A 21,999-nucleotide genomic window follows, 5' to 3' on the forward strand; every position below is an offset into this window, starting at 1 on the left:
TCTCTCTCTCTCTCTCTCTTCTGATGAGAACAGTGGGATGACGCCTAGAGAGGGTCAGAAGTTTTTTTAAACACCACATGCCCCTAACAATAAAGGCTGGGGCAGGTGTTGCTTCTATCCTTTGTCCTGTGTCTGAGGCGTTTGTGGGAGCGTCAGTGTGTTCCAGTGACTGAGACAGAGACGAAGGCAGGCCAGCAGCCATGGATGATGTATACAAAGCAGCGGTGAGTACAGACACAGGGACAAAACCTGCAGGTTGGGGGTTAGTTGACACAGGAGGATGCCAGATAGTTTTTGTCTGGGATAATAGACAGTCTTTTTCACCGCACATTCATATTACAGTTTGAATCGATTGACTGAGGTCAGCTAGGAGTCTTCATCTGATATACTAGGGAGGAAGGAGGGACTAATGATCTCAATCTTCATTCATTGGCGTACCTGGGTGTACTGTGGCTGAGTAAAAATCAAGGCATTGTTATGAAATCACGTGCCTTTTCTTGGCGGTTTGTTGGCTCAGGTTGTGGACGGGGGTATATCTGTTGAGGTACAAGGTCAACATGAATATGTGAAAATAACAGCCCGTCATGACTGTGGTGTTATGTTTAACACATTTCACACAATGGCTATATGCTCCAGCTCACATTATATTTACAGTACACACTCTCTGGACACAAGCCAGAGGTGAATAGAGGTTAATGGGCCCTGAGGAAAGTCATCTCTAGTTGTTCAACTGAATTAGACGTTGATGACGTCAAAAAGCCCTAATCCGCTTTCAAGAGCTGTGAGAAGCGAGAAATGGTTTTACCAGTCAACCTCAATTCAAGATATATTTCACGAGAGCTACCGAGTTGTAAATTATGATTTCAGTATACCCAAGGTACCTTTGACAAACCAAGTACTCGTCAAAGGAAAGGGATTGGTAGTCACATAGACATGTTCCCACCTTGACGTTGATTGGTCAAAGTAAGTGCAGTAATATTGAGTGTCAAGACCCAACTAAACATGGTCATACGATGGGAAAGCACCTCGTGTGAAAGTGTCATTCAACACCATCTTTTTATAGAGAAGAGTAATCAAGAAGGGCCAGCAGAACTTTTCTGAATGTGTTGACCATTATTGTCCCTCTGAGAATAGGTCATTGTTCTTCTAAAATAAGAGTTCACAGTGATTGAATAAATGATCTCACCAAGAGAGTTGTAAAGTCAATGGAAATTCAACATTGTATCTTTTGAATAAACAACTAACAAGTGCCAAGATTCATCAAGGTTAAACACAAAGTTAGTCATGTTCTATGAGGACAGCTATTCTGAAAAGCTCGATTAAATGTGAACTGCACAACAAAAAGCTCATTGCCATGACATTATGAACATTTGAGCTCAGCATTATCTTTTCTGAGTACCCAGATGACGTAATGTGAGGTTAGATGGGATTTCTGGCATTTCTCTGCCTGACAACATAGAACAAAGGACAGTTAGGAAGAGGAAGAGAGTCGACAGCTGTCGGCTCAAACAAATGTCTGTCAGCAGAATCTGTGCCAGAGCCCCCCTCGCCACAATACAAGAATAGTAGGTGAAGAAAGCAGCGTGACATTTTAGTCAGACTGCACCATGGGTAGGGGGCTGTGCTCGACAGGTTTTGGGCTGAGTTCAACAAGAGGGAGAAGGGGCTGGGGTACTGATGGAATATATTACACACTGCGAGGGCTCAGGGCTGACTGCATACCAAGGTGAAGAGAGACAAGACAATGAGGAAATGGCCACCAATGGCCTCCAGTGTGGTGCAACTATGAGTTGTCAATTTGTCAAACATAAATGTCAGAGGCAAACCAATCTGCATAATTTAGGCACATAAAGTAGACTAAGATGAGTTCAAAAGTACTATACCATGTCTGTCAACGTGAGTAAATTGCATACAATATGTAACTTTCCCTACTGTTCCCTTCAGGTTGAGAACTTAACAGAAGAGCAGAAAAATGGTGAGTCTTGGTTTTTGGAGACAATAATTGCTCTTACAAACCATGTCTTCTTTAATTTTGCACCATTCATGTCTGTGGAGAAGCACTAGTAATACCCATAAGCTCCATTTAATCTGCTTCTCACCATTATGTCCCCACAGAGTTTAAGGCAGCCTTTGACATTGCATGTCAGGGTGCAGAGGACGGCTGCATCAGCACCAAGGAGTTGGGGAAAGTGATGAGAATGCTGGGGCAGAACCCCACCCCAGAGGAGCTGCAGGAGATGATAGATGAGGTGGATGAGGATGGTGCGTCACCATGGATACAAACATATCAACACTCAATACTACACAATACTACATCCCCTCACTTCAATATGAATTAACCTTAGGCAAAGTCATTAGGTCAGGTAGCCTGAGGGGTGGTTCATACATAGTTTTCAGACTGGTCTGAAATATTAATTTCGAAGTCATCACATTACTATGTTTCAGCATTAAGGCACCGTGTGTGTGTGTGTGTGTGTGTGTGTGTGTGTGTGTGTGTGTGTGTGTGTGTGTGTGTGTGTGTGTGTGTGTGTGTGTGTGTGTGTGCGTGCGTGCGTGCGTGCGTGCGTGCGTGCGTGCGTGCGTGCGTGCGTGCGTGCGTGCGTGCGTGCGTGCGTGCGTGCGTGCGTGCGTGCGTGCGTTGGGGGGTTACAGGCAGCGGGACAGTAGACTTTGATGAGTTCCTGGTGATGATGGTGCGCTGCATGAAGGAGGAGAGCAAAGGAAAATCAGAGGAAGAGTTGGCTGAACTTTTCCGCATGTTCGACAAGTAAGGCTAATATCAAGCAAAGTGGCTGCCAAAAAACATGTGTGCTTACTCTGCCAAGAACCTATAAAGACAAAAATATAGAAAACTAAAAAAGTTATGTCAATGTTATCTGGGATATGTGTACTCATTGATGCTGCTTACAGAAACGGAGATGGCTACATTGATTTGGAGGAGCTGAAAACCATGCTGGAGTCAACTGGAGAGGCCATCACTGAGGATGACATCGAAGAGCTCATGAAGGATGGAGACAAAAATAATGACGGAAAAATTGATTATGATGGTAAGACAAGAGGTCCAACAGTAATCATTTTAGACAAAAGATCAGGCTGGGACTTCCAGAATGTGTAATTGTTAGTTTGTTTTTGTCAGCTACATGTACCAATGACACTCGTCTAGGTAATCCATTCAAAACATTTCACAGTTCAAATCCAGGCAGTCAATAAGAAATTGTCCATCATGAGCTGTGGGTGTCATTCTCTTCCACAGAGTTCCTGGAATTCATGAAGGGGGTTGAGTAAAGGACTCCAAAGATTCATGGACTCTCAGCCCGGGAAAATACTCATACCTCCTCTTAGCTCTGACCGTCACATTATTGCCTGAATACGTTGGACAACACTGAAATAAAAACCTCTTTCTGCTTTGCTCCATCTACCACTAAACACGTGTTATATCTTCAATGTGTATCGGCCTTGGTTGACATCTTGTATGTGGTCTAGTTTTTATCCATACCATTATTAAGGGACCTTAAAGACAATAGGTCTTGTTATGTCCTTGAAGTGAATTTCTGAACTACAAATTGATTTAACCCCCCATAATCCTATAATATTTTATTTGAAATTTTAACCTAGGGGAGGAAACACTCTTCTCCACAATACTGTATATTTTCAATAAAGAAAGATTTTCAGTAATCCAGATGAGTCTTCAATTCAATCAAATTGATATCAACAGGATTGCATATCACCATTGTATTGTATGTTATTGTATTGAATTGCATTGTATTGTAGAACAAAGGAATAGCACAATGGGTCATTGCTGTATAAAGGGCACACAATGTAGGCCTGGTAAGGCTCTTGAGATAAGTGACAAATTCCAAGATTTGCAGGGGTTAACACCAGGTATCACTTTATCATTGTGTGAAACCCACACACACACACACACAGATTAAATATATCACATTAGTACGAGTCCTGAATGCTGATTGGCTGACAGCCGTGGTATACCACGGGTATGAGAAAACATTTATTTTTACTGTTCTAATTACGTTGGTAACCAGTTTATAATAGCAATAAGGCACCTCGGGGGTTTCTGGTATATGGCCAATATACACTCCGCAATGCGTCATGCATAAGAACAGCCCTTAGCCGTGCAATATTGGCCCTATACCACACCCCTCGTGCCTTATTGCTTAAATATATTATGGAAAATGTTTAAGTATCTTCATTTCTTGGGTGGGTTTACAGGACAGAGCCCATGTGAAAAAGTTAAAATAACAGAGGGCATCCGAGAACGCGTCTGCTACAGAAGCTCGTTTCAACCAATGGAGATGTATCGAATCATGTGTGTCTTTTGCACAATGATGTTTATATACATCACTGGTTTTGTGCCAAGTCAACGCGCTGATGAGATAAATATGACGTAGGCAACATCAGATTCACCACACTGAAAATATTACTAGCTAATGAAATCATAACATATTGTTGTCTAAATTGTACCCTTCGTAATAGTATTGGACTCGTGGCAGCAACCAAGGTAAAAATAAATCATGACTACCTGGAACGATCAAATGCGCCAGGTGCTTCGCGGAATGAATAACTTTCGCCAGGTTAGAGTGAAACTAGGGAGTGATATGGGAGGGAATGACAAGCTGTGGTTAGCTATGTGTGTTTAATAACGAATTTACTACTAGTTATCATTCTAGCCTATACTACAACGCATCTCTCTAGAAGGCAACATTTGTTTGCGCTACCCAGGCTCCAGTCGCACCACTTTCCTTCGGTTTGGGGTGGGAGGGGAGCAAGTTGGTCGGGTGCCTTGCAAAAGTGGCGTCCATTTTGAGTAAATTTCCAACCTCTTCAATCCACCTCACGGCGGCGCTATTAGTCTGTGCCAAAATTTTGACTCCTTTAGGAGGTCAGAGGCTGTAGATTCTGTTCTTAAGTCACGTAGGAAGGAAGGCTCACTGACCGTCTTGAAAGGATGGAGAGATGAGATGAGAGGGAAAGTGTACTATAATATACTCTGAGAATTATACCAAACTCAGAAATGTGACAGGATGGAGAGATGAGATGAGAGGGAAAGTGTACTATAATATACTCTGAGAATTAAACCAAACTCAGAAATGTGACAGGATGGAGAGATGAGATGAGAGGGAATGTGTACTATAATATACTCTGAGAATTAAACCAAACTCCGAAATTTGACGTTTATACACTTAAAATGATATATTTGTGCCTCTTCTATAGAATTATGAAGTAATGCCCAGAGTCTGCGACACTCCACTAATGTGTATGGAGAGATCTCAAATCAAATCACACTTTATTTGCCACATGCGCCGAATACAACAAGTGTAGACTTTACCGTGTTTGGACCATGATAGTTCGTTGGTGATGTGGACACCAAGGGACTTGAAACTCGACCCGCTCCACTACAGCCCCGTCGATGTTAATGGGGGGCCTGTTCGGCCCGCCTTTTCCTGTAGTCCACGATCAGCTCCTTTGTCTTGCTCACATTGAGGAAGAGGTTGTTGTCCTGGCACCACACTGCCAGTTCTCTGACCTCCTCCCTATAGGCCGTCTCATCGTTGTCGGGGATCAGGCCTACCACTGTTGTGTCGTCAGCAAACTTAATGATGGTTTTGGAGTCGTGTTTGGCCACGCAGTTGTGGGTGAACAGGGAATACAGGAGGGGACTAAGTACACACCCCTGAGGGGCCCCAGTGTTAAGGATCAGCGTGGCAGACGTATTGTTACCTACTCTTACCACCTGAGGGCGGCCCGTCAGGAAGTCCAGGATCTAGTTGCAGAGGGACGTGTTTAGTCCCAGAGTCCTTAGCTTAGTGATGAGCTTCGTGGGCACTATGGTGTTGAACGCTGAGCTGTAGTCGATGAACAGCATTCTCACATAAGTGTTCCTTTTGTCCAGGTGAGAAAGGGAGGTATGGAGTGCGAATGAGCTTGTGTCATCTGTGGATCTGTTGGGGCGGCATACAAATTGGAGTGGGTCTAGGGTGTCCAGGATGATGCTGTTGATGTGAGCCATGACCAGCCTTTCAAAGCACTTCATGGCTACCGATGTGAGTGCCACGGGGCGGTAATCATTTAGGCAGGTTACCTTTGCTTCCTTGGGCACAGAGACTATGGTGGTCTGCTTGAAACATGTAGGTATTACAGACTCGGTCAGGGAGAGGTTGAAAATGACAGTGAAGACACTTGACAGTTGGTCCGCGCATGCTTTGAGTATACGTCCTGTTAATCCGTCTGGCCCAGCGGGTTTGTGAATGTTGACCTGTTTAAAGGTTTTGTTCACATCGACTACCGAGAGCGTTATCACACAGTCATCCAGAACAGCTGGAGCTCTCGTGCATGCTTCAGTGTTGCTTGCCTCGAAGCGAGCATAAAAGGCATTTAGCTCGTCTGGTAGGCTCGCGTCACTGGGCAGCTCACGTCTGGGTTTCCCTTTGTAGACCGTAATAGTTTTCAAGCCCGGTCACATTCGACGAGCGTCAGAGCTGGTGTAGTAGGATTCAATCTGAATCCTGTATTGACGCTTTGCTTGTTAGATGGTTCGTATGAGGGCATAGCGGGAATTCTTATAAGCCTCCGGATTAGTCTCCCGCGGCAGCTCTAGCCTTTAGCTCGATGCGTATGTTGCCTGTAACCAATAGCTTCTGATTGGGATATGTACAGTTGAAGTCGGAAGTTTACATACACTTAGGTTTGAGTCATTAAAACTAATTTTTCAACCACTCCACAAATTTCTTGTTAACAAACTACTTTGTGCATCTACTTGTGCATCTACTTTGTGCATGACACAAGTCATTTTTCTAACAATTGTTTACAGACAGATTATTCACTTATAATTCACTGTATCACAATTCCAGTGGGTCAGAAGTTTACATACACTAAGTTGACTGTGCCTTTAAACAGCTTGGAAAATTCCAGAAAATTATGTCATGGCTTTAGAAGCTTCAGATAGGCTAATTGACACCATTTGAGTCAATTGGAGGTGTACCTGTGGATGTATTTCAAGGCCTACCTTCAAACTCAGTGCCTCTTTGCTTGACATCATGAGAAAATCAAAAGAAATCAGCCAAGACCTCAGAATAAAAATTGTAGACCTCCACAAGTCTGGTTCATCCTCGAGAGCAATTTCCAGACGCCTGAAGGTACCACGTTCATCTGTACAAATAAGAGTTCGCAAGTATAAACACCATGGGACCACACAGCCGTCATACCGCTCAGGAAGGAGACGCATTCTGTCTCCTGGAGATGAACGTACTTTGGTGCAAAAAGTGCAAATCAATCCCAGAACAAGAGCAAAGGATCTTGTGAAGATGCTTGAGGAAACAGGTACAAAAGTATCTATATCCACAGTAAAATGAGTCCAATATCGACATAACCTAAAATGCTGCCCAGCATGGAAGAAGCCACTGCTCCAAAACCGCCATGAAAAAGCCAGACTACGGTTTGCAACTGCACATGGGACAAAGATTGTGTTTTTTGGAGAAATGTCCTCTGGTTTGATGAAACATAATTTTCCTGCCTCATGATGCTATCTGTTTGGCCATAATGACCGTCGTTATGTTTGGAGGAAAAAGGGGGAAGCTTGCAAGCCGAAGAACACCACCCCAACTGTGAAGCACGGGGGTGGCAGCATCATGTTGTGGGGGTGCTTTGCTGCAGGAGGGACTGGTGCATTTCAGAAAATAGATAGCATCATGAGGCAGGAAAATTATGTGGATATATTGAAGCAACATCTCAAGACATCAGTCAAAAAGTTAGAGCTTGGTCGCAAATGGGTCTACTAAATGGACAATGACCACAAGCGTACTTCCAAAGTTGTGGCAAAATGGCTTAAGGACAACAAAGTCAAGGTATTCGAGTGGCCATCACAAAGCCCTGACCTCAATCCTATATAAAATGTGTGGGCAGAACTGAAAAAGCGTGTGCGAGCAAGGAGGCCTACAAACCTGACTTAGTTACACCAGTTCTGTCAGGAGGAATGGGCCAAAATTCACCCTACTTATTGTGGGAAGCTTGTGGAAGGCTGCCTGAAACGTTTGACCCAAGTTAAACAATTTAAAGGCAATGCTACCAAATACTCATTGAGTGTATGTAAACTTCTGACCCACTGGAAATGTGTGTTTTCCCTGCCATTGCATGCCCCATTAACATTGTCTTTGTATGCCTTTTTGGAGTGAAACAGTATGGAGTCCATATTAATGGGTACTGTCAGGATGAACATGGGGAACTCAGGAGGTGGGTGGGATGATGATCCATGACCAAGCATACCTACCCTGTAAAACTCGACATCCTGGTCAGCACTTGTTGCTTTGATATTTTACATATTTTCAGTGAATGGCAAACTGTGGTTTGATAATGCTCTTCCACCATATTTTCATGCAGCTGGGGGTCTAGTAGCAGGTATCAGTGTGAAAACACCCTGATCAAAGAGTGTGAGCAGGAGGCCTGCATCCCAGCAGACATACCAGAAACTGCGTGCCATGTGAGCAGTGAGGTGATTGATGCCTCAACAGGAGTGGCCAGCACTCTGCAGTGTCTCATTGAGAATGCTGTCTCTTTGCATGCTTTTACATAGGCCTACATTCTAATCCACAGTATTTCAATCAGTGTGTCTTCTCTCATAGCTATACTTATGAGGATGAGGGGGTGTTTCCAGAAAGCCAGTTTGTGTTCAACTAGGCCACTACCTCCTGAGTTCAAGCTTAGGATAGGGGATGGGGAGGTACAAGAGTTCTACCTCTACTCCATGGACAAGGTCAGCCACTACTTTTGAGCACCTCCAGTCCTGCATGATGGTTCTTATGTCTGGCCCATAAAGAAGGAATTCAAGTAGGCCTACAATGTGTTGTTTTCAGGTGAAAGAAGTGCTGGTCAGTGATGACTTCAAGCCCAACTGTGCCATGGTGGTCCTAGACTTCATCGGACACTCCTTCATACAACCCGACACAGGTTTGTATCAGTACATCAATTACACAGGATAACATACACTGAACAAAAATATAAACGCAACATGTAAAGTGTTGGTCCCATGTTTCATGAGCTGAAATAAAATTTCACAGAAATGTTCTATATGCTCAAAGCTGATTTATTTCAAATTATGTGCACAAATTTGTTTACATCCCTGTTAGTAAGGGTTTCTCCTTTGTTGGGGAGAATAAAAGGACACACAACACAATGCCACAGTGTTTTGGGAGTGTGCAGTTGGCATGCTGACTGCAGGAATGTCCACCAGAGCGGTTGCCAAATAATTTCATGTTAATTTCTCTACCATAAGACGCCTTCAAAGTTGTTTTACAGAATTTGGCAGTATATCCAACCGGCCTCACAAACGCAGGCCACATGTATGGCGTCGTGTGGGCGAGTGGTTTGCTGATGTCATTGTGAACAGAGTGCCCCATGGTGGCGGTGGGGTTATGGGTTGGGCAGGCAGGCATAAGCTACGAACAAACACAATCGATGGCAATTTGAATGTGCAGAGATACCATGACGAGATCCTGAGGTCCATTCATCCGCAGCCATCACCTCATGTTTCAGTATGATAATGGACAGCCCCATGTCGCAAGGATCTGTACACAATTCCTGGAAGGTGAAAATGTCCCAGTTCGTCCATGGCCTGCTTACTCACCAGACATGTCACCAATTGAGCCTGTTTGGGATGCTCTGGATCTATGTGTATGACAGCGTGTGTCAGTTTCACCAATATCCAGCAACTTCGCACAGCCATTGAAGATGAGTGTGACAACATTCCACAGGCCACAAACAAAAGCCTGATCAACTCTATGCGAAGGAGATGTGTCACTCTGTTTGAGGCAAATGGTCACACCAGATACTGACTGGTTTTCTGATCCACGGCCCTACTTTTTTTAAGGCATCTGTGACCAGCAGATGCATATCTGTGTTCCCAGTCATTTGAAATCCATAGATTAGAGCCAAATACATTTATTTAAATTGACTGATTGCCTTATATGAACTGTTACTCAATAAAATCTTAAATTGTTGTATGTTACATTTATATTTTTGTTCAGTATAGTTCTAAAGGTTAACAGTAGTACAATTGTCAATTATTTAAACAGCAACAAGAACAGCAGAGGAGTCATTTCTTTTCAAAGCCCTATTAAGAGGAGTTTGTTACCAATGGTGACATGGTTAGGAAACCCACTCTTTTCCTAGATGCCTTGATCTATTCTGTGAAATTTTTTGTAAGTCTTACATTTTCTTGTGATTGTGTTGAGGCATGAAACATGAAAGAACGATACAACCTATCATTCCCTATAACAATTTATTTTCTTAGAGTACATTTAAAAGGACTGAGGAAATGTGAGGATGCATTTGTATACAAGAACCCTCCCCCCTCACAAATGACCAAGATCTTTTTAAAGTTACTTGTATTTAATAGTTTGACATCTTGTTATTCTTATTCATGAATTACTTTAAGCATTTTGCATTTAATTTTTAAACTTTCATTCTAAAGTTACTAGATTTGCTAAATATGGATAACTGATATAGGATAAGCCATAAGACATCATCAACAGTTGTTAGAAAGACGGAGTGAGGGGTAGACTGGAGGGAGTGAGAAATAGGTCAACATTTAAAACTCACTCCCAATAACAGCCTGGCATGCAGGCAAAAACAATCTGCAAGCAGAAAATACCAAATTTGTAAAACCCCAAATTTGCTAAACTTAGTATCACTTAATACAAAAGTCCACATCAAATGTACATCTTTATCTGACTTGAGCCCAACTTATGACAAAACCAAATTCTAAAATTATTTTTCATTACAATTTATGAACAGGCTTATAAAACTAACAAAAATCAGTTGGTATCATTATTGTATGCATTTTAATATGAATTCTATAGTCAAAGGCAAATAAAAACATTTAGCTATTTAAATAAATCTAAATTGCTTGTATCAAGTGAACAATGTGATTGGACCAATAATATCATAGAAGGAGGTGCTGGTCCACACAAGGATAGGGTTAGTCTATCCATAGGGAGAACAAAGAAAATAAACACCTATGGTATGGCTGGACAGAAATGAAAGACAAGCACAGACACACTGCAAGCCAAGGAGGTCACCGAGAGTCAGGAGAACATACATTCATTCTGATGTAATCAATCCCCCCTTTTCTCTGATGATGCTCCGCTCTATGAACCAGGCCAATAGCCCTGGGGTTTCTGACCGATCAAGAACACCAATCTTATCCCGTCCCTCAGAGATCACTACCACACTCAGACATAAGTTTACCAGAGATAGTGTTTTTTGCTTTACCCTTCTAGTCATCCAAGACCCAATAAAAAATCTTAACCATACGATAATCTTATACTGAAAGCCGTTGACGACCACCTTGGCCTTAAAAATGTAAACTCCCCTTTTCATTACATTTGACCTTCTCCATTTCCTTAGGCCTTGTTAATTATCTTTTTCTCCCTTGCCCACCTCGAACCTCCCCCACCCTTCCACAGATGGAGACAGAGGGGTGCAGCATTTTCCTTGGCCTGATTTATTTCCCCCTCCCTTCTTTCCCCAGCTCTCTATAGCAGGAGACAGGCATTCTTCTTGCCACGTTTCTTGGCCTGCAGCGCCGCCCTGGTGGCCATCTCAAACACCTCCCTCACACCGTCTTTCGTCTTGGCTGAGCACTCCAAGTAGCCAAACGCGTTGATGCGGTTAGCCATGTCCCGGCCCTCCTCTGGCTTCACTGGTTCCTGTTCATGTGTCAGAGTTGGAAACGTGTTCAGAGGCATTCTATGGTTGGCATCCTTTGTGACATACTAAACCACCAATCATTACAACAAGCCAAACAAAAACGTCACTAGCATGTTGGATAAACCAACTAAACAAAACAAAAACCTCTGAACCGGTGTATAATTAGACAACAGTACACTAAGTGAAGGTAGCTTATAAGGCAACACAACCACAAACAAATGTGCATGGTTTGTTCAATTTCAATGTTAAATAAAAAAAAATATCCTCAATGCATCGGGGCAATGAGTCTACTTGACGAAATTCCATAATAAGAATTCATAATGCATCCTGTACCTGCTTCATTTTTGCTAACTCCCGACGTGTGTGCTCGTCATTCCGCAAGTCCTTCTTATTACCCACAAGAATGATGGGCACATTTGGACAGAAGTGCTTTACTTCAGGGGTCCACTTCTCTGGGATATTCTCTGTTTCAGACACAGGATCGTTTTAGGAAACTGCTGCAAGTGATACGATAATTTGTTGCATTTACCATGTATGACAAATATGAATATTACAGTCACCAAGGTCTTACCCAAGCTGTCAGGACTATCTATGGAAAAGCACATGAGAATGACGTCAGTGTCAGGGTAGGAGAGAGGCCTTAGTCTGTCGTAGTCCTCCTGTCCGGCTGTGTCCCAGAGGGCCAGTTCCACCTAGAACTCACAGGGAGAGCAGATATTCACAGTTACACTGCTGTTTGGCTAAACACTGCAATTGTCTCTGAATAAATTATTACCTATCAAAATGTGTAAACCACAAGACATCCACATTAAAAGGGTGCTTCAAAGTATGTCTTGATGGCAAACTGTGTTACTAAACATACAATCTCACCTGCTTACTGTCCACCTCAATATCTGCCACATAGTTCTCAAACACTGTAGGTACGTAGACCTCAGGGAACTGGTCTTTACTGAAGACTATCAACAGACAGGTCTTCCCACAAGCACCATCTCCCACGATCACCAGCTTCTTACGGATCGCAGCCATCTGCAAGACAATGTCTGTTAAAGTATAAATCCAGCAAAAAAAGTGGCAAAAATGTTATTGAAAAACTATTGTGTATCACAGTGATAATATAGCAACACAACAAAGCAAATCAAAATGTGTAGGGGGAAAAAAATCTGACATTAATATAGTAATATATTACTGAACAAAAATACAAAGTAATACAATATCCCAGACATTTTCCAGAAGCACAACGAGCTTATTTCTCTCAAATGCGGTGCACAAATTGGTTTACATGCCTAGTTTAAATAAAGGTTACATAAATAAATAAAAACAGGTAAGTCAGTTAAGAACAAATTCTTATTTACAATGACGGCCTACCGGGGAACAGTGGGTTAACTGCCTTGTTTAGGGGCAGAACGACAGATTTTTACCTTGTCAGCTCGGAGATTCAATCCAGCAACCTTTCGGTTACTGGCCCAACTCTCTAACCACTAAGCTACCTGCCAATCCTGTTAGTGAGCACATCAAGAAGCTGATTAAACAGCATGATCATTACACAGGTGCACCTTGTGCTGGGAACAATAAAAGGTCACTCTAAAATGTGCAGTTTTGTCACACAACACAATGCCACATGTTTTGAGGGAGCGTGCAATTGGCATGCTGACTGCAGGACAGAGCTGTTGCCAGATAATTTTATGTTAATTTCTCTACCATAAGCCGCCTCCAACGTAATTTCAAAGAATTTGGCAGTACGTCCAACCGGCCTCACAATCGCAGACCACGTGTAACCATGCAGCCCAGGACTTCCACAACTGGCTTCTTCACCTGTGGGATTGTCTGGGGGGGGGGGGGGGGGGGGGCTGAGGAGCATTTCTGTTTGTAATAAAGTCCTTTGTGGGAAAGAAACTCATTCTGATTGGCTGGGCCAGGCACCCCAGTGGGTGGGCCTATGCCCTCCCAGGCCCACCCATGGCTGCACCACTGCCCAGTCATGTGAAATCCATAGACCAGGGCCACGTGAATTCATTTCAATTGACTGATTTCGTTCTATGAACTGTAACTCAGTAAAATCTTTGAAGTTGTTGCATGTTTCGTATATATATATATATATACACTGCTCAAAAAAATAAAGGGAACACTTAAACAACACAATGTAACTCCAAGTCAATCACACTTCTGTGAAATCAAACTGTCCACTTAGGAAGCAACACTGATTGACAATAAATTTCACATGCTGTTGTGCAAATGGAATAGATAACAGGTGGAAATTATAGGCAATTAGTAAGACATCCCCAATAAAGGAGTGGTTCTGCAGGTGGTGACCACAGACCACTTCTCAGTTTCCTATGCTTCCTGGCTGATGTTTTGGTCACTTTTGAATGCTGGCGGTGCTTTCACTCTAGTGGTAGCATGAGACGGAGTCTACAACCCACACAAGTGGCTCAGGTAGTGCAGCTCATCCAGGATGGCACATCAATGCGAGCTGTGGCAAGAAGGTTTGCTGTGTCTGTCAGCGTAGTGTCCAGAGCATGGAGGCGCTACCAGGAGACAGGCCAGTACATCAGGAGACGTGGAGGAGGCCGTAGGAGGGCAACAACCCAGCAGCAGGACCGCTACCTCCGCCTTTGTGCAAGGAGGAGCAGGAGGAGCACTGCCAGAGCCCTGCAAAATGACCTCCAGCAGGCCACAAATGTGCATGTCTGCTCAAATGGTCAGAAACAGACTCCATGAGGGTGGTATGAGGGCCCGACATCCACAGGTGGGGGTTGTGCTTACAGCCCAACACCGTGCAGGACATTTGGCATTTGCCAGAGAACACCAAGATTGGCAAATTCGCCACTGGCGCCCTGTGCTCTTCACAGATGAAAGCAGGTTCACACTGAGCACATGTGACAGACGTGACAGAGTCTGGAGACGCCGTGGAGAACCTTCTGCTGCCTGCAACATCCTCCAGCATGACCGGTTTGGCGGTGGGTCAGTCATGGTGTGGGGTGGCATTTCTTTGGGGGGCCGCACAGCCCTCCATGTGCTCGCCAGAGGTAGCCTGACTGCCATTAGGTACCGAGATGAGATCCTCAGACCCCTTGTGAGACCATATGCTGGTGCGGTTGGCCCTGGGTTCCTCCTAATGCAAGACAATGCTAGACCTCATGTGGCTGGAGTGTGTCAGCAGTTCCTGCAAGAGGAAGGCATTGATGCTATGGACTGGCCCGCCCGTTCCCCAGACCTGAATCCAATTGAGCACATCTGGGACATCATGTCTCGCTCCATCCACCAACGCCACGTTGCACCACAGACTGTCCAGGAGTTGGCGGATGCTTTAGTCCAGGTCTGGGAGGAGATCCCTCAGGAGACCATCCGCCACCTCATCAGGAGCATGCCCAGGCGTTGTAGGGAGGTCTTACAGGCACGTGGAGGCCACACACACTACTGAGCCTCATTTTGACTTGTTTTAAGGACATTACATCAAAGTTGGATCAGCCTGTAGTGTGGTTTTCCACTTTAATTTTGAGTGTGGCTCCAAATCCAGACCTCCATGGGTTGATAAATTTGATTTCCATTGATAATTTTTGTGTGATTTTGTTGTCAGCACATTCAACTATGTAAAGAAAAAAGTATTTAATAAAAATATTTCATTCATTCAGATCTAGGATGTGTTATTTTAGTGTTCCCTTTATTTTTTTGAGCAGTGTATATATACAGTGGGGAGAACAAGTATTTGATACACTGCCGATTTTGCAGGTTTCCTACTTACAAAGCATGTGGAGGTCTGTAATTTTTATCATAGGTACACTTCAACTGTGAGAGACGGAATCTAAAACAAAAATCCAGAAAATCACATTGTATGATTATTAAGTAATTAATTTGCATTTTATTGCATGACATAAGTATTTGATACATCAGAAAAGCAGAACTTAATATTTGGTACAGAAACATTTAAAAAACATTGTAATACATTCACAGACCATGTGCCCTCAGACCCCTACTCCACCACATATATACAGTACAAAATCCATGTGTATGTGTATGTATAGTGCGTATGCTATCGTGTGTGTGTGTATATGTTTGTGTTGCTTCAAGGTCCCCGCTGTTCCATAAGGTGTTTTTAAAAATCTAATATTACTGCTTGCATGAGCTACTTGATGTGGAATAGAGTTCCTTGTAGTCACGGCTCTAGTTAGTACTGTGCGCCTTTCATAGTCTGTTCTGGACTTGGGGACTGTGAAGAGGCCTCGTGGCATGTCTTGTGGGGTATATATGGGTGTCCGAGCTGTGTGCCAGTAGTTTAGACAGACAGCTCGGTGCATTCAACATGTTAATACCTCTCATAAATACAAGCAGTGATGAAGTCAATCTCTCCTCCACTTTGAGCCAGGAGAGATTGACATGCATATTATTAATATTAGCTCTCTGTGTACACCCAAGGGCCAGCTGTGCTGCCCTGTTCTGAAACAATTGCACATTTTTTTTGTGGCACCTGACCACACGACTGAACAGTAGACAAAACTAGGGCCTGTAGGACCTGCCTTGTTGATAGTGCTGTCAAGAAGGTAGAGCAGCACCTTATCATGGACATACTTCTCCCCATCAGCTACTGTTGTATCAATATGTTTTTACCATGACAATTTACAATCCAGGGTAACTCCAAGCAGTTTAGTCACCTCAACTTGCTCAATTTCCACATTTATTATTATAAGATTTAGTTGAGGTTTAGGGTTTAGTGAATGATTTGTCCCAAATACAATGCTTTTAGTTTTAGAAATATTTAGGACTAACTTATTCCTTGCCACCCACTCAAACTAATGCAGCTCTTTGTTAATGTTGCAGTCATTTCAGTCGCTGTAGTAGCTGACATGTATAGTGTTGAGTCATCCGAATTGCTGCAAAGAAACCACTACTAAAGGACAACAATAAGAAAAAGATACTTGCTTGGGTCAAGAAACACGAGCAATGGACATTAGACCGGTGTAAATCTGTCCTTTGGTCCGATGAGTCCAAATTTGAGATTTTTGGTTCCAACTGTTGTCTTTGAGACGCATAGTAGGTGAATAGATGATCTCTGCATGTGTGGTTCCCACCGTGAAGCATGGAGGAGGAGTTGTGATGATGCTTTGCTGGTGACACTATGATTTATTTAGAATTCAAGGCACACTTAACCAGCATAGCTACCACAGCATTCTGCAGCGATACACCATCACATCAGGTTTGCGCTTAGTGTGATTGTCATTTGTTTTTCAACAGGACAATGACCCAAAACACACCTCCAGGCTGTGTAAGAACTATTTGACCAAGGAGAGTGATCGTGCTGCATCAGATGACCTGGCCTCCACAATCACCCGACCTCAACTCAATTGAGATGGTGTGGGATGAGTTGCACCGCAGAGTGAAGGAAAATCAGCCAACAAGTCCTCAGCATATGTGGGAACTCCTTCAAGACTGTTGGAAAAGCATTCCTCATGAAGCTGGTTGAGAGAATGCCAAGAGTGCGCAAAGCTGTCATGAAGGCAAAGGGGTGGCTACTTTGAAGAATCTCAAATATAACATATTTTGATTTGTTTAACACGTTTTTGGTTACTACATGATTCCATGTGTTATTTCATAGTTTTGATGTCTTCACTATTATTCTACAATGTAGAAAATAGTAAAAATAAAGAAAAAACATTGAATGAGTAGGTGTTTCCAAACTTTTTACCGGTACTGACTGACTGTATGTATGCATGTATATATTATTTATTTTTTCACTTTTCAAAAAGTGTTAAAGGAAAACTCTACCCAAAAACGATCTTTTGGTATTGGTTTCATCAGTCCATTGTTGATATAGTCCCAAAATGTTTTGTATGTCAGCATCAAGTTTTCAACATACACTACAGGGCCAAAAATATGTGGACACCCCTTCAAATTAGTGGATTCGGCTATTTTAGCCGTTGCTGACAGGTATATAAAAATCGAGCACACAGCCATGCAATCTCCAAAGACAACATTGTCAGTAGAATGGCCCGTACCGAAGAACTCAACATGGCACCGTCATAAGATACCACCTTTCCAACAAGTCAGTTGGTCAAATTTCTGCCCTGCTAAAGTACTGTTATTGTGAAGTGGAAACGTCTAGGAGCAACAACGGATCAGCCGCAAAGTGGTCGACCAGACAATCTCACAGAATGGGACCACCGAGGGCTGAAGTGCAGAAAAATAGTCTGCAACACTCACTACCAAGCTCCAAACTGCCTCTGGAAGCAACGTCAGCACAAGAACTGTTCGTTGGGCGCTTCATAAAATGGGTTTCCATTGCCGAGCAGTCGCACACAAGGCTAAGATCACCATCAGCAATGCCAAGAGTCGGCTGAAGTGGTGTAAAGCTCTCCGCCATTGGATTCTGAAGCAGTGGAAACGCGTTCTCTGGAGTGATGAATCACCCTGCACCATCAGGCAGTCCAATGGACGGATCTGGGTTTGGCAGATGCCAGGAAAACGCTACCTGCCCCCAATGCATAATGGCAACTTTGGAGTTTTTCATAGTTCGGGCTAAGTCCCTTAGTTCCAGTGAAGGGAAATCGTAATGCTTTCAGCATACAATGACATTCTAGACGATTCTGTGCTTCCAACTTTGTGGCAACAGTTTGGGGAAGGCTCTATCCTGTTTCAGCATGACAATGCCCTGTGCACAAAGCGAGGTCCATACAGAAATGGGTTGTCGAGATCGGTGTGGAAGAACTTCACTGGCCTGCACAGAGGCCCAACCTCAACCCCATCGAACACCTCTGGGATGAATTGGAACGCCGAATGCGAGCCAGGCCTAATCGCTGAACATCAGTGCCCAACCTCACTAATGCTCTTGTGGCTGAATGAAAGCAATTCCCCGCAGCAATGCTGAAGTGAAGTGAAGGCTGTTATAGCAGCAAATGGGGGGACCAACTCCATATGAACACCCATGATTTTAAAATGAGATGCCCATTTTGGCCCCGAAGGACACATGAAAGCCAGCCACCAACTTCAGCTCCAGTGACTACAGACTGTGTTAGGCTACATAATGAAACATTTCCATAGTGCCAGTTTCCCCCACACAGATTTAGCTTAATCCTCCTGGACTAAGAAGAACATCCAATGGAGAATTTCCATTGCACATAGCCCCTTTGCTCCAGGAGACCTGTACACAGTGGGCTACCGTCACTGAAGGCTACATCCCATATCCCCCAAAACATATTTACCAGTCCTCTGGGTTGACCTATTTCCTAAAATAAAAATTGTCACTGAAGTAAAATCTTTAAACCGGAATACCTTACCAGTCGGTATGGGTTATACAATGTGTTTACTACTTCGGTAAAATACGTTTAAAACCACATTTCCCAAAGCTCACTCCCTAGTCCCTTCAGTCCGTAATAGTTACTATGCAAGATCCCAGCGTGATCCCATTGCACCTTTAGGGAAATATGGAATGAATTTGGTAAACTCTGGAAAACTTGGATATAAACGTTGTATAACCATTGTAAGGCATTCCGAATTGGGCTATAGATTTGGGGGGATAAGGGATGTAGCCTTCAGCGATGGGAGCCCAATGTGTACAAGTCTACTGGAGCGAAGAGGCTAAATTGCCTCAACGAATCAGAGTGTAGATGCTTCCACTCAATACCAAACAGTCCCTTTACAAGTCAGAATGTTGAATAATCTTCATTTGAACTTACTCTACCCGTTGTGCGCTGATTTTGTCCTTCTCCCTTTAAAATGGACAAACTATTCACAGAAAAGTATTATTAAACCGACCTCAAAACGTGGATCTGGATTGTTTGCTCTTCACCTGAAGCATGGGCACAAGACGGAAGGACATGCCCGCAATGCATGCATACTACCCTAAGTCTTGCAGGTGTTTACATGGTTGTCGGTTTAATTATACCTCCCTGTAGATATTTTTACTCAAATTCCTATCCGCAAGAGGATAAACCACACAGACAACCGGTAGAGTAAATTCAAATCAAATTGTATTCAACATTCTGGCATGTAGACATTTTCCAAACAAATGTATGGCATTAATCCCAGACTGTGTAGCCAAGGGTATCACAGTCTGATTCGTTCGGCAACATTGCACAGTGCTTTTCAGTCAATTACTGTTGGAGGCCTGTAAACCCAAACGTTTATGATAACCAAAGCTTGATTCATTATTTCGCAAATAACCAATACTCAAATTAAGATAAAAACGCCAATACCGGCCATGTCAACCATCTTTCTAGACCTAACTACTGAATTTCAGTAAAATACATGTATGGACTTTTTTTGTTCCATGTTCACATGAAATTACCCATAATACCTAGTGACACTATCACAACTAGCCAAGAGAAGTCTACCTGCAGAAGACACTGCTTGCCACCACCTGGATGCATGGCCTCAACAACAAAACGCCGCACCCAAACTACTAACTAGCTAATTCCCCCCTTCACGTCAACTCAGTCAGTGTTAGCTTGTTGGACAAACAAATAGCTAGTTACAACGATTTTCCCATTTAAAACACCCAAGTGTAACATGTGCTGGGTCGGTGGACGACGGTTTTGAAAATTAAGTCACTTGTCAGTGGTGGCTAGCAAGTTAGCTAGAAAGCTAGAGATCTTGCCTAGGCACTGGCAAGTGCGAAGAGTTGCTAGCTTCCAGACCAGTGTGTTGCTAACTTCACAACGGTGATGATGGCACTGTATACCTGGCTATGATGACCTGCTAGCTTTTCCTGTCCAGCTCTGGCTGATGGTGTCTGAAACAAGGAGTCTTTTCACTTCAATTGTTCGTTCGTTTCCGTCATTAATGCTAGCTAGTTTAGCCATCTAATGTTGGCTAATGTTAGTCTCTCGTATTATAGCCCCATGTCATCTTGCCTACAGAAAGCAAGTTTAACGCCTCATTCAAATATTTACTAAATAACTTATATATTTTCAAGGTGAGCAACCAAAGTTATAAATAGTTTACATTTCCTCGTTTTAATACCGTTTTCGTTACAGATGTCCTCGCCTTCCTTCTCTTTTCCTGTCCGACCCTTCAATCCGGCCCCAACAGTGTGCCCCGCCGATAACATCCGCCTATGCCCGTGATCTCCAGCCAATAGGAAACCTCAAATTAATGAGTGACAGATATTTAAGCCAACAACTCGATAAACGTATACCGGTGCATGGAAAAGTGGATATTTTTCCCCCAACCATATGGTTTCAACAATAGGTAAGGATATTTTGGGGTCAAAGCAAAATTGTATACGGCAGTAAATCAATAATAGGCGTTGTAACGTTAAGTGATTGTAGTATGAACGTTATTGCTTGCTTATGCTCTGTAGAGACAGCATCATGAAGGTCAATGGCAATATTATTGTTGAAATAGGGAGATGTTTCTCATACTAATTGAAAAGCCTTCAACATTGTACACGCCTGGATAGGTATTGAACAAATCAGCTAACCACATCATGGCCGTGTTCCCCTGCTCAGACGTTGCATGCATCAACCAATGGTTGCGTGGCACGTCATCGACTATGCCGTCGTGTACCAGATTGCTATAACATATGTCGTTAGTTGATACGTAAAACACCTAACCAGGCATTGTAAGATCTGGCATGTATCAGCAATGTCTGAACAGGGAAACATGACCATAGCTATCTGATGCACGACTGCACAGTCGATGACATGGAACACAAACATTGGTTGATACTATGCAACACCTGAACATCTAGTTGGGCAGGAACTCGACCAATGGGATGCCTTGACCCCAATCTCCCTAACAGGGGTAGAGAACTATTGCGCTGCGTCATTTGACGAACATCTTTCAAATGTATTTTATGACGCTTTTATGCTAAGCGACTTAGTCATGCGTGCACATATTTAAAACGTATTGTAACACAATCTCTTAATCTACTAAATGTTAAACCAGCAACATGAAAATATGTTGTGGACTAGATTTGGTCCCGGTCCCCTATTTGAGAATCAGGGGCAGAACTTTGATGTTTTAGGTAGTTTCATAATAGAACTTAACTGAAGCCTATCCCTGAATGTATTGTGATAAGGTGCTGTGGACAAATTTGAGCATCCTTGAAGACTGACAATCAGATTTAATACAGAATGCTCCAGCGTGGACATACTGATGGAGCAGAAGTCACGACAGCTGTCAGTGAGGCTTTGATTCATCAGACAGTTACGTGCATTATCTTGCTTAGTTACCAGTAGGTACTTAAAGCCATATCTTATTCTTTCAGAATGGTCATTAGACCAAATTCAAGTTTGTCAATAACCAGCACATTGCTGATGACTACTGTGCACATCCATGCCGTCACTG

The 21,999-nt window shown here is 43.2% G+C and overlaps 2 protein-coding genes and 1 pseudogene across 4 annotated transcripts; 2 read left to right on the forward strand and 1 right to left on the reverse strand.

Annotated features, from left to right (window-relative positions):
- The first annotated feature begins 200 nt into the window (after positions 1–200).
- On the forward strand, positions 201–3,285 carry LOC120060721 (troponin C, slow skeletal and cardiac muscles-like). Its single transcript, XM_039010129.1, has 6 exons — positions 201–224; positions 1,945–1,975; positions 2,116–2,262; positions 2,653–2,767; positions 2,911–3,047; positions 3,254–3,285. The coding sequence occupies exons 1-6, from the start codon at positions 201–203 to the stop codon at positions 3,283–3,285; spliced, it is 486 nt and encodes a 161-aa protein (XP_038866057.1).
- A 1,956-nt stretch (positions 3,286–5,241) lies between these two features.
- LOC120061598 lies at positions 5,242–8,990 on the forward strand (annotated as a pseudogene).
- A 1,389-nt stretch (positions 8,991–10,379) lies between these two features.
- LOC120061242 (rho-related GTP-binding protein RhoA-C) lies at positions 10,380–20,747 on the reverse strand. 3 transcript variants are annotated; one of them, XM_039010907.1, is made up of 5 exons: positions 20,671–20,747; positions 12,589–12,744; positions 12,290–12,410; positions 12,052–12,182; positions 10,380–11,717 (listed from the first exon to the last, which is right to left on the reverse strand). In XM_039010907.1, the coding sequence occupies exons 2-5, from the start codon at positions 12,742–12,744 to the stop codon at positions 11,544–11,546; spliced, it is 582 nt and encodes a 193-aa protein (XP_038866835.1). In that variant the 5' UTR covers positions 20,671–20,747; the 3' UTR covers positions 10,380–11,543. The 3 variants fall into 3 exon arrangements, with proteins under 3 accessions (XP_038866835.1, XP_038866837.1, XP_038866836.1); XM_039010909.1 differs by having other exon boundaries at positions 20,653–20,719; XM_039010908.1 differs by lacking the exon at positions 20,671–20,747 and adding an exon at positions 20,390–20,440.
- Between the last annotated feature and the right edge of the window lie 1,252 nt (positions 20,748–21,999).

The sequence above is a fragment of the Salvelinus namaycush genome, chromosome 16 (genome assembly GCF_016432855.1).
Source record: "Salvelinus namaycush isolate Seneca chromosome 16, SaNama_1.0, whole genome shotgun sequence".
Taxonomy (NCBI): domain Eukaryota; kingdom Metazoa; phylum Chordata; class Actinopteri; order Salmoniformes; family Salmonidae; genus Salvelinus; species Salvelinus namaycush.